The 18,028-nt window shown below is 47.4% G+C and overlaps 1 protein-coding gene across 1 annotated transcript in view; it reads right to left on the reverse strand.

The window, feature by feature from the left end:
* Positions 1 to 18,028, reverse strand: part of ZFR2 (zinc finger RNA binding protein 2) — a 94,657-nt gene that overhangs the window by 24,589 nt on the left and 52,040 nt on the right. Inside the window, exons 9-12 of the mRNA XM_083179350.1 lie at positions 17,732 to 17,883; positions 15,646 to 15,781; positions 15,317 to 15,498; positions 13,105 to 13,273 (exon numbers count right to left, since the gene is read on the reverse strand). Coding sequence (XP_083035476.1) covers positions 13,105 to 13,273; positions 15,317 to 15,498; positions 15,646 to 15,781; positions 17,732 to 17,883 — 639 coding nt within the window. The remainder of the gene's footprint in view (positions 1 to 13,104; positions 13,274 to 15,316; positions 15,499 to 15,645; positions 15,782 to 17,731; positions 17,884 to 18,028) is intronic.

Here is an 18,028-nt window from a genome sequence, read left to right on the forward strand (position 1 = left end):
GCGATAGCTAGCTAGCGAGAGCGATAGCTAGCTAGCGAGAGCGATAGCTAGCTAGCGAGAGCGATAGCTAGCTAGCGAGAGAGAGCGATAGCTAGCTAGCGAGAGAGAGCGATAGCTAGCTAGCGAGAGAGAGCGATAGCTAGCTAGCGAGAGAGAGCGATAGCTAGCTAGCGAGAGAGAGCGATAGCTAGCTAGCGAGAGAGAGCGATAGCTAGCGAGCGATAGCTAGCTAGCGAGAGAGAGCGATAGCTAGCTAGCGAGAGAGAGCGATAGCTAGCTAGCGAGAGAGAGCGATAGCTAGCTAGCTAGCGAGAGCGATAGCTAGCTAGCGAGAGCGATAGCTAGCTAGCGAGAGCGATAGCTAGCGAGCGAGAGAGAGCGATAGCTAGCGAGCGAGAGAGAGCGATAGCTAGCGAGCGAGCGAGAGCGATAGCTAGCGAGCGAGAGCGATAGCTAGCGAGAGCGATAGCTAGCGAGCGAGAGCGATAGCTAGCGAGCGAGAGCGATAGCTAGCGAGAGCGATAGCTAGCGATAGCGATAGCTAGCGAGCGAGCGCGATAGCTAGCTAGCGAGAGCGATAGCTAGCTAGCGAGCGCGATAGCTAGCGAGAGCGATAGCTAGCTAGCGAGAGAGAGCGATAGCTAGCTAGCGAGAGAGAGCGATAGCTAGCTAGCGAGAGAGAGCGATAGCTAGCTAGCGAGAGCGATAGCTAGCTAGCGAGAGAGAGCGATGGCTAGCTAGCGAGAGAGAGCGATAGCTAGCTAGCGAGAGCGATAGCTAGCTAGCGAGAGCGATAGCTAGCTAGCGAGAGAGAGCGATAGCTAGCTAGCGAGAGAGAGCGATAGCTAGCTAGCGAGAGAGAGCGATAGCTAGCTAGCGAGAGAGAGCGATAGCTAGCTAGCGAGAGAGAGCGATAGCTAGCTAGCGAGAGAGAGCGATAGCTAGCTAGCGAGAGAGAGCGATAGCTAGCTAGCGAGAGAGAGCGATAGCTAGCTAGCGAGAGAGAGCGATAGCTAGCTAGCGAGAGAGAGCGATAGCTAGCTAGCGAGAGAGAGCGATAGCTAGCTAGCGAGAGAGAGCGATAGCTAGCTAGCGAGAGAGAGCGATAGCTAGCTAGCGAGAGAGAGCGATAGCTAGCTAGCGAGCGAGAGCGATAGCTAGCGATAGCGATAGCTAGCGAGCGATAGCGATAGCTAGCTAGCGAGAGCGATAGCTAGCTAGCGAGAGCGATAGCTAGCTAGCGAGAGCGATAGCTAGCGAGAGCGATAGCTAGCTAGCGAGAGAGAGCGATAGCTAGCTAGCGAGAGCGATAGCTAGCTAGCGAGAGAGAGCGATAGCTAGCTAGCGAGAGAGAGCGATAGCTAGCTAGCGAGAGAGAGAGATAGCTAGCTAGCGAGAGAGAGCGATAGCTAGCTAGCGAGAGAGCGATAGCTAGCTAGCGAGAGAGAGCGATAGCTAGCTAGCGAGAGAGAGCGATAGCTAGCTAGCGAGAGAGAGAGATAGCTAGCTAGCGAGAGAGAGAGATAGCTAGCTAGCGAGAGCGATAGCTAGCTAGCTAGCGAGAGCGATAGCTAGCTAGAGAGAGAGCGATAGCTAGCTAGAGAGAGCGATAGCTAGCTAGAGAGAGAGCGATAGCTAGCTAGAGAGAGAGCGATAGCTAGCTAGATAGAGAGCGATAGCTAGCTAGATAGAGAGCGATAGCTAGCTAGAGAGCTAGATAGAGAGAGCTAGATAGAGAGAGCTAGATAGAGAGAGCTAGATAGAGAGAGCTAGATAGAGAGAGCTAGATAGAGAGAGCTAGATAGAGAGAGCTAGATAGAGAGAGCTAGATAGAGAGAGCTAGATAGAGAGAGCTAGATAGAGAGAGCTAGATAGAGAGAGCTAGATAGAGAGAGCTAGATAGAGAGAGCTAGATAGAGAGAGCTAGATAGAGAGAGCTAGATAGAGAGCGCGAGAGAGAGATAGCTAGATAGAGAGAGCGAGAGAGAGAGATAGCTAGATAGAGCGCGCGAGAGAGAGATAGCGAGAGATATAGATAGAGAGCGAGCGAGAGAGATAGATAGATATAGAGAGAGATAGATATATATAGATATAGATAGAGAGAGATAAATATAGAGAGATATATAGATAGAGAGCGAGAGAGAGAGAGATAAATATAGAGAGATATATAGAGAGAGAGCAAGCGATAGCGAGAGAGCTAGCGAGTGAGAGCTAGCGAGCGAGAGAGATAGATAGAGAGATAGATAGAGAGAGAGATAGATATAGATAGAGAGAGATAGATAGAGAGAGAGAAAGATATAGATAGAGATATAGATAGAGAGATAGAGAGAGAGAGATAGATATATAGATAGAGAGAGAGCGAGCGATAGCGAGAGAGAGCTAGCGAGCGAGAGAGATAGATAGAGAGATAGATATAGATAGAGATATAGATAGATAGAGATATAGATAGCGAGAGATATAGATAGCGAGAGATATAGATAGCGAGAGATAGATATAGATAGAGAGATATAGAGAGTATATATATATATATATATATATATATATATATATATATCTCTGCACACTCACAGCTGTCCATAGATTGCATACAATTATGTGGCTTGCAGTGAAGTAAATGTTTCAAGCTGTCAAGCCCTGTATTGGGCTAAGCAGCCACCACCCTACTATGGCTTCAATTAGCAAGGCATCCTTGAATAAAATTTACACGCACAGGTAGTACAATATAAAAGAAGATTTTATTAGAATTGCTTTATCACAAATACATATAGGCAGCATAGTAACAGTGTGTGGGTCTTAGAATGCAAGATATGTACATATAGGAGGTGTTTTTGCAAAAGGGTGAATGGCAGGGTGTTAATGGTGGGATCTTAGGCACAAAGATGTTTTGGAGAGGATTTCCATCTGTTTGCTTCCTGAATAAGTACTGAATTTGTTGTTGCATTACTAAACGCTTTTAAATAAACCCTTCCTCTGACCAGTATACGGCTTGACCAGGCTAGAGATTTCACTTAAGAACGATGGATCCAGTCTAAACAAGCCCCCTCCCCAACTACAAGGCAGGCAATAAGACTCTAATATAAACAAACATTTACATAGCAGATTGTTTTAACTTAAATTTTACATTCATAGTAAAGACCACTAAAATCTAGATAAAATATTAGCAGTGTCATAAATTATCCAGTCAATATATTTCAAGCTGCACTACAATTCCTCTTAGTGGGGCAGAAGTGAGCGGTGTTGGAAACGAGACACTGAAAACAAGCAAGAAAAAGAGGAGAGGTCTCATGGAAAAAAAAAAAAATCTATTGAGATAGAGATGCGAGAGGTATAAGAGCAAGAGAGGGAGGGGTGTGAGCAGGAGTGTCAGGGAGAGAGAAAGACAGGAGCGAGTTGTGTCAGGGAGAGACTGAGAAAGAATGAGTCTCAGGGAAAGAAAGGGATTAGAGATGAAGTGGGTGTCCAGGGGGCTTGGCCGAGCATTCTGTGAGACGTGTGGGGTGAGAGTTCTGGGAATTATCCTAAATTTATCCTGTTACCGGCTGTGGTATACCCACCCTCTTGCCTGTACCTCCTAGCTCCAGTTGAGTCACTCCTGGGGAGCTGGAGCTTACCTGTGGCAGCCTTACTCTACAACTGAAGTGCGCAGCGTCCCAGTCCTACCATGCGGGAAGTGAGGCACCATATTTCTTCTGGCGTCTTCAGCTGCTCTGTGTCCCTGCACTGAAGCGGTGAGCGCTGGGACTCCTTGCTACTGCGCTCTGCCCCGGTCTCCTGCTCTTTGCAATGGGACTTGAGGGGCGGTTTGGGGCAGCTGCCTGCAGTGGTGTCCGGCTGTGGATTCCTGCCCTGCACATCGGGGGACCTGCCAATGGAGGGGGAGTTTGAGGCTGCGGCAGGAGGTACACTGTGGGGAGGAGTGTAGAGTAAAGTCCTGCTCTGATGAGCGGAGATCTGGCTGGAGGCAAGTAATGTACAGTGTCCCACTCACGTCCTTCTTGCTGGAACTCTTTACTGGGGCTGCCTGTTACCCTGCAACATACTCTCTCTCTGCTTCTTGTGGGCTGCTGGAGAAGGACTGAGTTTTATACTATATAATAAAAGCAGGAATCTGAGTTGTCTGCTGTTTTAGCTTTAGCCAAAACTATCTACTGGACTCTAATCTGTTTGGTATAAGAGTACAGCATCTGCTGCTTTATATTCCGTTGGGACTTGAATCATCGGATATATAGTGCTTGCTGCTATAGTTCTCTGCTGGGACCCCAGTTGTCCAATATAGAACATCTGCTCCTGTCCTTAACTACTGAACCACGGTTCCATCACTCATCGCGCTGGAAAATGAGATTTATGTCTTACCTGGTAAATCTCTTTCTTCGAGGACATCAGGGGCCACAGCGTTACAGTGGGTAGTAAGGAGATGGGAGAGCACCAGCACCCTAGAGGTTAAACTTGAACTGCCTCCCAGGCAGCCGGGCTCCTCCCCTCCTCTACCCCGCCTCCAGGCCAGGAAGCTCAGTTTTTTTAACAAGCCAAGGCAGGAGACAAGATAGAAGGAAGAGAAGCACCGCACAGAAACACATTCTGAACATGTTAGTACCCTCAACCGAGGGATAATATAACATAATCATAACTTAACCATAACGGAAGTAAAGCAGGCGCGGCAGGGAGGGATCCCTGTGGCCCCTGATGTCCTCGAAGAAAGAGATTTACCAGGTAAGACATAAATCTCATTTTCTCCTTCGGGAGACATCAGGGGCCACAGCGTTACAGTGGGACGTCCTAAAGCAGCCACCTATGGGTGGGGACGCGCCTGTGCCGCAGCCAACACACTCTGGCCAAAGGCCGAGTCCTGGGAGGCAAACGTGTCAAAAGCGTAAAAACGCAAGACAGTAATGGCGGACGACCAAGTCGCCGTCCTGCAAATTTGCTCAACTTTAGCACCGCCTCTTACAGCCCAGGACACCTCCACAGACCTAACGGAATGTGCCTGAATCCCTGCCGGAACCGGGAGGGAGGTGTCCAAATATGCCTGCCAGAGCGACTCTAGCGGGCAGTAGTTTGCGTAGAGGCGGGCCACCCTCTCATCCGAACACCATATAGTACAAAGAGAGAGAGAGAGAGAGAGAGAGTCTGACTAGTGCAACAGCCTAGAACGGTGCACATAGCACATAAATACGCCCCGGCCGGACAACGTCCAAGGAGGACCAAGCCGTAGTAACAACAGACTGTCTAAATGCCGGAACAATAATGTCCTGGTTGACCTGAAAGCCGGACACCACTTAAGGTAGTTGAGAAGGGACGGTAGGAAAAACCGCCCAGTTATAACCAAGGACTTACAGGACAGAGCTGACAGGTCAGAGACTCCCCTGGCCAAAGCTATCGCCAACAAGGAAACAATCTTCCAGGCGAGTCAACACAGGTCCACCGACCGCAAGGGCACAAAAGGTGGGCCCTGAAGAAGTCAGGATTAGAGAGATCCCAGGGGGCAACTGGGGTAACTAAGGGAGGCTGGATATGCAAGACATCCTGCAGTAATGTACAGACATCCGTCGACAGGGCCACCCGTCGACAGAACAAGATGTGCAAGGCTGAAATCCGAACCTTTAAAGATGATCAACGCAACCCAGCCTCCAGACCCTTCTGCAAGTAGAACAGAACCCTAGCCAGGTAGTAAGTCCCGGAATCTGAAGCGTAGGGTTCGCAGCAGGAAAAGTAAGCCCTCCATATGCGATGGTACACCCCATCTAGGGAGGTTTCCTCGCCCTGAGCATGGTGGAGTGAAACCCGCTGGGTCTTACCCGGGAGGTCTCAACAGCCACCCCGTCAAAGCCAAGTGCCTCAAAGCCGAAAGAGAGAGGCGGACCATGAGAGCCTGCCTGTGTCCAGGGGTAAGCGAATAGGAGGGGCTACTGACTGCAGATCCGAAAACCAGATCCGTCTGGGCCAAGGTGGAGCAACCAGAATCAATGTGCCGCCCTCCGGCTTCAGCTTGCGAGACATTCGCAAAAAGAGGAAAGTGGTGGAAAGGCGCCATCAGTGTGGACGGCCACGGAGCGGACAGGGCGTCTACCAGGCAAGCCCCCCCTCCGGGTCGCAAGACCAGGACCCGCACAGTGGTGGTTTGAGGGTATGGCGAGAGGCTGTCAAGGCCACCTCGGTTGGGCCCCACCGTTGTACCAGCATCTGAAACATCACTCTAAGGGGGGTCAAGTCGTCGGCATCACAGGTCTGACGGCCGGAGGAAGACCGCCACCCAATTCTGGACTACCAGGATAAAAATTTCTGAAAAAGCATGGATTATCTCTGAAAGATGCCGGATGCTTCTGTCATAGTGGGCTGACAACTAGTGCCACCCTGGTGGTTAACATATGCCACCCTTGTCGCAATGTCCGACTGGACTTGCACCGGCCAACCCCTAAGTTAGGGTTCCGCCAAGCGGACTGCCCGGAAGATTGTCTTTAGTTCGAGGACGATGATGGAGGGCTGGGCCACTAGAGTGGTCCAGAGACCCTGGAACGACCTTTGAGAAGTGACCACCCCCCAAACACGGGAGGCTAGCATGCATGGCTCCAGTAGCGAGGTCCCGTCCAGAAGCCCCCAGGAAAGGGGGGCCCTGCTGGAGACCAGGCGAACTTCTGGGCATGGATATTGTGGGAGGAAACCGGAGTACCAGGAGTAAACCCATGCAAGTCTGGGGAGAATATACAAACTCCGCACAGTTAGGGCCATGGTGGGAATCGAACCCATGACCTCAGCGCAGTGAAGCAGTAATGTTAACCACTACACTATCCGTGCTGCTCCTTGGACAGTATTGTAGAGGGTTGGTATGGAACTGAGCCTATTCTGCCAATTCGAAGGCCGATCCACCAACCCCAGGGACCCCACGCAGGCATGCACAGACACCTGCCAGGGGGACAAGAGATGTCTGATCCTGGACTGTAGAGCCAGATGGCAATCCCCCAGAAGGGATATCCTCTGCCGAATGGTATCTAAACCGGCCCCCATATTTGGCACTGGCCCAAATAAAAAGGAACCCTCAAAAGGGACTTTGAGTTCAGGCCTTCCAAGAGCACAGACACTGGTATGTGTGTGCAGCTATGGCCGAGGGTGACCCTCTGGAGGCGATCGGTGTAATTTCCAGAGCCGTCACCCCCAGGTAAAGTGTCACCTGATACTCAATAGAAGGCAGCAGGGTTTCCTCCGACACCCCTTATGCAGCGTCCGCTGTGAGAGAAGTTGCTCACGCAACTAAGGCCTTAGCCACCCAAGCAGATGCCTGGGGCAGGAGTGCGTCCACTTTAGGGACAGTCTCCCAGGGGACTATGTCCTCCGGTGGAAGGGGGTAAAAGGAAGGGAAACCGCCGATGGCAAGCTAAACTTCGTGTTAGGAATCTCCCAACTGATGACCTTAGTCGAGTTCACTGATTTACGGAATAAACACAGAATACACCTAGGGAGACACCCAAAGGTGTAGGCGGCTCAGCGGGGTCGTTTAAGGTAAGGACCTATTTGACAGCTGAGACCAAGGTCGGCACCTCAAGACGAGGTGGGGGGGATTCACCTTATCACAGGCCCCCCATCTTCCATACCGTCGTCGACGGTCCCCTCTAGACAATGCTAATCCCAGGTGTCCTCCTCTCTGTGTCTGCTGACGGAGGAGTCTGGATGACGGGGGTATCTGCGTCTACCTGCAGGTACAGAGCGCTTCCACTGTGCGGGGAGCTACACCCGCCAAGGATGGGGACGGCATTTCTGGGGACCTTGTCTGGAGGCAGATAAGCACTCAGCCAAGGGATGAGGCTGCTACTGCTACTAGCTGCACCGGCAACGGAGTAAAGAACGTGGCCCAAGCAGGCTCCTGTTTTCTAGAGGAGGCTGTACCTGTGGGCATCGCCCAGGCATTGTAGCAGCCTGCGTATAAGCCGTACTGTACTAGTAATGGGGGCATAGGCCAACATTACAGGATGTACAAGACATCCGCGCCGGAGCCCCAGAGTCACTGGGACTGGTACTCCTGGAAGACGTTGCAGTATTATAGCACTGTGAACCGGCTGCTAAAGCACAGGTAAGACAATGTACTACAAGTATAGAAGGCATACAATGCCATAGAATAGGCGGGTAGCCTATATGGTACCGTTAACACAGTATTCTCTGACCAACAGAGATAGTGTTCAAGCCATACACCGTAAGCTGGTACTACGTATACCTTGCGGTGGCGTAGACATTTGGCCCATATGTACGGCTAACACAGCATACTTCTGTTTTAAATTTTGCAATGTGGGAAGAAACCGGAGTACACGGAGTAACCCCACTAAAACACGGAGAGAACGTACAAACTCTGCACAGTTAGGGTCATAGTGGGAATTGAACCCACGACCCGAGCTGTGCTGCCCCCACAGTACGCAGTAAGCTAGTACTAGGCACATATAGCAATCATTGGCAGGCAGCCTTTCTGACAGGCAGTGATAGTGTTACACAGTGCACAGCCAGCCTGTGATATACATACAGTGATATAGACAGTGCAGTGATATAGACAGTGCAGTGATATACATACAATAGACAGCTGCCGTGATATAGACCGGCAGTCTATACGGTACAGACAATGCAGTATGCATCTGAGCCAGCTTGTAATAGACATACAAAGCAGTGATATAGACATACAGTGCAGTTATATATACACACAGGTGCAGTGGATATACTGGCAGTCTATATGATACAGACAACGCAGTCTGCATCTGACAGCCAGCTTGTATCTGACAGGCAGATAACTGCAGAATTTGGGTCATGTTGGGAATCGAACCCATGACCTCTGCACTGTGATGCAGCAATGCTAACCATTACACCATCCGCTCTGTCCTTTATGCTTCCGACAGGCAGTGATGGTGTTAATTCACAGGATACAATGTTGCACTTGGCTCTGCTGTGCCCACAGTTTGAACTCTGTCTGCTCTGTAACCTGACTCCTGGAGGAGATTATTACAGGGGAGCCCAGGCAGTGAAGGAGTGGAACCCCAGACTGGCTTGATAAGCTCTCTGTGTCCCTCCACACATGTTAAGTCAGCATGACCTAACCAGCAATACATGGCCATATAGTACAGTGTAACACAGATTAAACTGACAGGCAGCTAAACTGTTAACAAACAATGCAGCATACAAGGGCAATGCAATTAATGGCACAAGGCTCCTTTCAGAGCACAGTACTGTACAGTTTCCCGAAGGAGGGGTACAGGGGGGACATGCCCAAATGACCTGGCAGTGAAGGAGTGGAACTCCGGGTGGCTATGAGCTCCTCCGTGTCCCTCCTCACATGTCGCAGGCAGGCAGGAAGGGATCTCAGTGGCGGGAACTCTCTGTGTGATAAACACAGTTCCCTGCCTACTGTCCCCGGGTGGAGAGGCTGATGTGGGGGGAGCCTTCTCCCCCTGCTGACAAATGGCCCCCAGGGAGGTGTCCACATGCGGCGCAGGTAAAAATGGCAGGGGTCCGGCGCTACCGGGCGGCCCCGCATACCTGGCGCCGCTGCCCACAAACCGTTTCCCTGGTGGTCCAGCGGGAGCGGGTGGCGAACCAGCCGTCCGCTTGTCAGCGCAGTCGGCGGTCCCCCCCGCCGAACTGCTGCAGCCGCAATGCCCAGCAAGCGCAATCGCGCGCGCTCCCAGCGGGGAGCGCGTTACCTTTGTCAGGTCCCCGGCGTCCGGTGGCGGCTGTGGCTCCCCAGTGCCCGGGGGCCGCTGCAGGTCCCCACCCTCGAGTGGCGATGCAGCTCCGGACCCGGGTGATGGAGCAGCAGCGCAGGTGTCTGTGCAGACCCCCAGTGCTGCTGCTCTGTCACTGACACAAGTCAGTGTAAAAGAAAAATGAAAAATAAAATATAAAAATCAAGTTAGGCTGCTAAATAGCAGCCCCTCTATTAGGTGCATCTGGCTCCTGCCAGCACCCGAAAAAACTGAGCTTCCTGGCCTGGAGGCGGGGTAGAGGAGGGGAGGAGCCCGGCTGCCTGGGAGGCAGTTCAAGTTTAACCTCTAGGGTGCTGGTGCTCTCCCATCTCCTTACTACCCACTGTAACGCTGTGGCCCCTGATGTCTCCCGAAGGAGAAATTTGGATACACAAATGCTCCTACAGGCTATATATATGCCTCCGAAGAGGCTTAACATGTTTGCTGATATACTAGTGGATGCAGAGTCTCTACCTGGTAATGCTGTTATTACCGCTACAGATAGGCTATGCACTACTACAACTACAGATGGGCTATACACTACTACTGCTACTACCGCTATACACTACTACACCCACACTTCTTCGACTTGCTCCTGGTGCAAGCAACGACTCTCAGATTATATAATTTCAGATCCTAGAGACCCTCCTGGTTCTCTCAGAGTAGACTGGGCCGTGACCATTTGTACACTCTAGGAGCTTGAGACCTGGCCGGACTAGTGCACCAAGATAAAATATAGCTATGGGATGTCTTGCATACCCCGCTGCACATTTTACTTTACGTTTCTCAAATTGCATGATTTTTAGATATCCTGTTTTTATTTTATTTTTCTTGTGCGATGTATTGTATGTCTCATGTTATAACATCAAGCGCGCACTCATGGGGTCACTGTGGGAGATTAGGGTTTAGTTAGATACCTAAGTTAGGTTGACGGCCCTCTTCACCATGTGCCCTGTAACCCTTATCTGGAACTTTTGACCCAGTACTACATTTAACGTTATCATTTAATTTCATATTTGTTTTACTATTAATGGTTTTGTTTTTATTACCTTGTATTTCTCCTGATATGTTTTTTTTGCACAGCGCAACAGACCTCACCCAGTTAGTCCAGATTGGTGATATCCTTTATTGTAATGGTGTGTACACACGGTGAGATGTGCCGTGCGATGCGATCACATGGCACGGCATGCATGGGATGGCATACAATTTTGACTATATAGTGCAGAACTGCACTATATAGGTCAAGGCAGCCAAGACTTTCTACCGTGCGATACGGGAGCGCGCATCGGGATCGCAAGGGTTAAAACCCTTGCGATCTGCGTTGATACTGATGCGATTCTGACTATCTAGTCAGAATCGCAGGGTGATTGTACCAGTGTGTACACACCATTACACTTTGTCCCCATATTCTGTAGACTAGTTGATCCTGGCCTTGTCAAGGCCATTAGCTTAGCCCCTGTTAGTTGTCCGATATATATCCTTCAATACTTGGGTAGTTGGGTGGGTGGTGTGGGGAGATTACACTTGGCGGAGATAAGATTAATGTCTAGCTGATGGCCAATAATTTATTGCCTCCTATAGGTCCATGGTAGTTAGGGGGGGGGGTAGGATTATAGACATAGTTAGTCTAGTTAGTTGGGTAGGAGAGAAAGTTGGGTAGGAGAGAAGTAGCAGTTTGGGATCCAGGTATACTAAGGTTGGTGTTAGGTCATACAGGGTGGAGTGGTTGTGGGGAGGTTTGTTTTGGGGCCCTTTTTCTGGGTTTTTGTTTAGTTAGTATTAGGTTTAATTTGGGCACAGTCTTTTCTTTCTCAAATTTTGATTTAGATATGATGTATTGATGTCTTTATTATGCTGTGTCATGACTTGTTAGGGTACACATATTATGATATCTACTGTCCTGAAGTTATACACTCTTACTCCTACAATGATTGCCCGAATGGCGCCTTCGGGTACAGTATATGTTCTATATCTTTATCCTATGGATGTAGTGTTATGATTTTATATACTGCTTTCCGTGTTTGTGTATATTGTACATATTTTGTAAGCACCCTCATCAGGAACCCTTTGACAGTCATCTATATACTCTTTAAAGGTCTTTATATCGCCATAAAGAATGTGTCTGTATACATAGGTTATGCAATTGTTAAAACCAATAAAAATGACTCAATTTAAAAAAGAGGGTGTCAGGGAGAGAGACTGCGCCAGGTAGAGAAACGGATGGGGAAGAAAGAGGGAGAAGCATTGGGAATAAGACGGAGAAGAGAGAGGAGACAAAAGGTGAGATGAAGGTGAAGTGAGAGCATTAAGATAAAGAGGAGGCAACAAAAAGAGTAGGGGAGCGAGAAAGAGGGATGGCAAAGGGAGGAAGAGAGCAGAGAGGGTGACAGGCAAGGGGTGGGGGAGAGAGCATGGGTGAGAAGAAAATGAGGAAATAGAAAAAAAAAGGATGGGGAAAGAGTCAAAGAGAGGAAATAGAAGGGGTGGGAGAGTTGAGAGAGGGGAAAGGTGACAGAGTGGGCCAAGAATGTAAGGTAAGGGTGGGGGCAAGGTGACACTGGACGAATTGGTGAGAGGAGGTGAGGTGACAGGGGGCAAAAAAAACTTTAGTTGGGTCGCAGTAGTTTGGAGGTACCATGAAATTGCAGAATTTTTTATATTTGTAATATTTACCATCTGCTGTTGAAGAATTAAGGAGGTGGTGTCTTATTGCCATATACACCGAAATATACCGCTTTCCAGGTCATGTGATTGGTTACTGCGTGTGTTAGGAGGATCATGGGTCACTGGTTGTCTAAACATCACGAAAACTGGATAGAATGCTGTTCTGTGACAACACGCCACCGTCTAATACATGGAACATCCGGCATACGTGAACTATGATGCAGTCTAGTCATGGAGTTTCTGACCAGCGCTGTCTTGAAGAGACAGCTAGTATGGACCCTGATCATGAAACACCCTCAAGGTGTATATATACAGTTTTTTGGTTTTATTAGCCTTTGTGACCAAAGGTAACCAACTGGAATTACTATATTTTGAGTATAGCTGATCAGTATACCGGAGAACACTAGTTCACAAGGAATGTGATAAGAAAACACAGATCGTGATTGTGTCATGTTTTAATGCTAACATAGGACTGCTTCAATTATTTTTTTTAGAATTTGCTCGTTTAATAACACAGCTCATGGCCATCCACCCCTTACCCTCTATGTATTGCCCTTTTATAAATATACCACTATTACACCATTTTTTAGAAATAATACCAACTATAAATGCATTCCGGCACAAAATGCAAAAATGAGGAAAGGAAAAGTAAAAAAAATGAACACTAATTTCAGATTCAGAAATAGTAACTGTATGCAATCTCACACAATGAGGATTCAAATCTCACCTCTAACTGAACTGGTAGGAGTTCAACTACCTTCTCAAACAGTGCGCGGTTTGGCTTTTCTGCACACAGCAAGGTCAGATGGATATCTGTGTCTCCCTGCAATAGGAGGCCCTTTGACAAATTCCCAACTCGTACAACCCCCTTTAGGAGAAGTGAAGTATTTTCTTTACTGTATTAAAAAGATATTTATACTACATTAAAACAATTATAACATTTGAACAGCAGAAAACGTTAACATGGAAAGGACACAGAGATCGTACATTTTACATAAGATAATATTAGAACCAACAGATAAAACAGGATTGTAGTTCTTACCTGCTAAACCAGTGGTAGCCAACCCTAGCCTACGAGAGCTACCAACAGTTCACATTTTCCAGGCAACCTAGCTGCTGCACAGCTGCACTCATTAATCACTGACACATTTTAAAAGATACACAGATGGAGCTAATTAGCTCACTTGTGATTCTGTGAGGAGACCTGCAAAACATGCACTGTTAGCTCTCGAGGACTAGGGTTGGCTAGCCCAGTGCTAAACTGATTTAGTATCAGCCATGGAGAACACTGAAGGAAGACAATGGGGGGGTGTGTGTGTGTGTGTGTGTGTGTGTGTGTGTGACTGTGTGTGTGTGTGTGTTTAACTTAATTTTGTGTAGGGCAGTCTAGGTTCCTCATGCCCTAAACCCCCGACTCCTGCACAAGGCCAGGCAGTTTTTGCCTAGGAAAGCCAGGGAGGTAGGAGAGAACAAATCACGCACAGTCATACAAGACTGTGAAGAGCCTAGGATAATGTAAACCAGACCACACCCCATGGAAAGCAAAAAGGGATCCAGTGTTTCTCCAAGGCACCAGAAAATCATATTTAGTTTTGTTTTATCTATCAGTTCACAACTGATAATTTGTGTGCGGCAAGGAGCAAGTTGAGCCCCTGTACATTTGCTCCCTGAAACAGCATGCCAAAATGATCAGGAGGACCCAACCAAAATGAGCAACCTAGAGACCCAACAGAGAATACACATTACAGATGGTTTCCTGTATCTACAATCAATCTATCTGTTTGGAGGCAGGCCAACCTCTTGACCATAGTCGCAGCTCTTGCGCAGCCCTGATTATTTATTGAGGCAAAGGATATCACATGGCCAGGACGAATATTGACCCAAATTGCAGAATATTTATTGGGAGACTATATTCTGTTTTATCATGAAAGGTCACCTCCTGAATGACTGCTCCCTAACTTGAGGCTAGAGTCTGTGGTGAGGAGCACCCACTGGTGGACTAGTTCAGGTTGCACCTGAAACCACCACCAAAAAGATTGACAAGCCTCTGGGTACAAATAAATTTTCCAAGACCTGGAAGACTAGACTGAAATTGGGCAAGCTCCACCATGAAAGCCATCTTCAGATCAACACATGTATTGATGAACCAATACTATCCGTGGAATTAAGCAGGAATTTGATTAAGGTCTATAAAAATGTAATTTTATCGTGGAAAGTACACTGAAGCCAGATCTAAATTAGAGATGGAATATAAAAAAAAAAAACTGAAGTCCCAGCACACTAGAACGAATCTGTAATAAGATTTACACTCTATTTAATAAAAATGCATACATCTTAAATCAAATTGTAAATATATGTAACTAAGCCACCAGCCAATGCAAGGCATCTCTGATATGGTAGCCCTAATACTACATAATGGTACCCATATTTTTTATTACGGTGTTCAATGGAGCATCCAGGTGCACCATTTGGGTCCAAGCTGGACTTGCACCAATTGAAGAGCCATTCATGTTGGAGAAACCAAATAGACTGGCAGTGGTGGTCCTGCGACTATGCTAGTAAGAACACAGACTATAAACCACTCTGTAGGGAGGCTGCCATTGGTGAATACCCAATGGGGCTGTTGAGCGTGTGAAAGGCAAGGCACAAAACCCGTAGTAGTCCAAGAGGAATGCAAATCACAGGAATTACATATGTCCCAAAGGGATTAGGATATTTAGGTAAGCAGCTTTGATGTTCAAAAACAAAGACATTTATGTGCTCCAATGACTGCATAATGGAGGGAACTGCCTCACTGATGTGATTTAGAAATACAGTTAATCTCAATTTTAAACACCACCGACAACTATTTGTTTTCCCGCACAATTGCATTCTACAGAATATACATGAGGAAGACAGAAGGAAGAAAAAAAACACAGAACATGGATAACATTTCTTACCTGGAGTCTTTGCCTCCATTTTCCTCACGTAGTTTTTCAGACACAAGTTTGAGAGCTCGTTCAGAGAAAGATACAGCTTTCTGTACAGCTTTAAGTTCTTTTTCAGTGGGATAAATTTGTGAATGTTTTTTCATAAGGTAGTGGTCATCCATGGTGCCATGTGCCTGAGGGGCAAGGGAGGGCTTCAGAGAGAGAAAGAGAGGGTGGGGGGGTGGGGGGGGGGGGGTCACAAAAACATATTTAAACTACAAAAACATTACTGTAGACAGAAGCATGCACACAATACTATTAAAATAGAATGAGAACAGTGCCTAGTGCACTATACTAACCATGAGTGGTACAGGTCCACCAGTCCTACCCCTGAGGTGCATAGATTCCCAGTAGTGCATGCGCCGCTCATGTTCATATCTCCAAAACATGTACTCCTCTTCCAGCTGTCTTAAGTACATGTCCTCTTCATAACGTCTGCAAGAACAAAGAAAAAAAAAAAACACTGCTCTACTAAAAGCCTATTGTACCCTATATGTAAGCAGTTTATCTAGGATTAATCTAAAGAAATTACAAAATATTTATGTAAATGGCTATTCTAGTTCACCATTTGCTTGGCCACTTTTGTACTTGAGATTCTGTTTCTGAAAACCAAATCTGACAGTGAATGCCTTTACCGTCCTGATCGCAGGAATATTGGAGGCAGGTATTTGGCCTCAATAAAAATTATACCACGTTCTCATTGTCACCCCTGCAAAAACCCGGGTTTTTGTTGCCAGGTTTTTGGCAGGGCACATCTCAGCTCTACAGACCCCATTCATACTGCACCTTAGACCTGAGAAATTCCCGTGTCTGCCCTATTCACACCGCTTCCCCTGGTCTGCCTGCCAACAAGTGTGTGGAATCTAAGAGCAGCTTTGATTGGCTGTTGAAAAAGCAGCTTTGAGCAATGTATTGAGCTTGCTTTTTTTGCATCTCGTGAGAAAAACCCAGGTCTAGCCTGTTCACACTGCCACACCCGTGTATTACCCAGGAATAACCCTGCAAAAAAACGGTGTGTAATTCCTGGGTCATTACACCCGGGAATTTCACTCACACCCGTTCACACTAAAGGTGCATACACACAGGGCAATATGATCGCTGGCAATATATTGCAAGCAATAATATTGCTCAGTGTCCCGTTTTCATCTGAAACCAGAGATGGTCGCATATGAAAATGTCACACTGATGGGAGAAGAGGAGTGGAAGCCGATGGTTGGAGGAGCATGCTCCTCCAACCAGCGACCATTCAGGGGCTGATCAAAGCGATTTATCGCTGGTGCACACTCCCATCGCTGGCAATATGGTCGCTTAGCGACCACATTTCCAGCGATATTTGCAATAATCGCCCCCGTGTGTACGCACCTTAAGACAGGACACAGGAAATTACTGCTTGCCCTGGCAAAAACCCAGGTTTTTGAGGCAGTGAGAACGGGGTATAACTAAATCTAACAGTTTCAGTTGCCTGATTTGCAAACTTAACTTGTAAACTTAACGCTAATTATCCCTCTACTGATCATTCATCTTAACATAAAATTTGACTTTGTAGTACTTTTAGGTTTTGGAATATAGGAAGTACTGAGTGGGATGGCAGTGTTATGAAGGTGAATGAACAAACTGAACTCTAATATTCATCACCATCATCTCCAAATTAAAATTACATAACGCCCCAATAACTAAGGACTTTGCTCCATTCTGCTTCTGCTAGGATGCAAGACAAAATAGGGTCATAATATAAAGGTCTAGAAAAAGCCTGGCCAACCTCTGTTCTGAAAGTACAAGCATGCATTGCTGAAAACTATGATAGGGTATGCTGGAGAGTCTTCGGTTGACAAGGCCTGATCAAGAACATAATGCAAAATGGAGAAAAGATAGCCTGCTATTTCACTGGGCTCCATGTGGGAACCTCTGGTATAAGACGTTGCCAAAAGCACCCTAATGGTTCAGGTTTTAAAGATATTCACAGCTAAGCACAGATTGTTAAATCAAATTGATTGAGGTACTATTTAAGTCACCTGTGACTAAGCAGCATTCTACTTAAACAGTTTGTGCACCTTAAGCTGTGTACACACAGGGGCGATAGGGGCTGAAATCGCTGAAAATATGGTCGCTGGCGTCCATATTGCCAGTGATGGGAGTGTGCACCCGGCAATAAATCGCCGTGTGCGCACTCCCGTTATTAGCCCAGTTATAAATCGCTGATCGCAGGAGCCGGCAGAGGTTCCCTTTCATCGGAGACCCTCTCTGGTCATTGATGAAAAGGAGAAACTGTGAGATTTCCCCCCCCCCCTCCCCCCCCGTGTGGACGGGGCTTTAAGGACCATCTTTGAGAACCGCTGGCTTATTTGATCAAGCATTCATTTAAAAGTAATAATTTGATTAATGCACCTCATTTCCATGCACCACATAAAATGTGGATCATTCCAATGTCTCTGCATTGCCTTTCTCTGATCCCGGTTTCTCCTTGGCTTCTCCTCTTGCTGCTTCCGAGGTCGGTTACTCGGTTTCAGGTCTACCAGGAGATTTGGGTTCACTTTTTTCTGAAGAACAAATGTATATAGGGTGTAACATGTTGCATCTTAACATAATATCCATTTTATTTTGATAATGGGGAATGCATTAAGCATTTAGGAGTTACTCACTTGCATGATTATGTGGTGGACACATAACAGTTTTGATACCAAT

Source organism: Crinia signifera, chromosome 1 (assembly GCF_055691185.1).
Source record: "Crinia signifera chromosome 1, ASM5569118v1, whole genome shotgun sequence".
In the NCBI taxonomy this organism is placed as follows: Eukaryota; Metazoa; Chordata; class Amphibia; order Anura; family Myobatrachidae; genus Crinia; species Crinia signifera.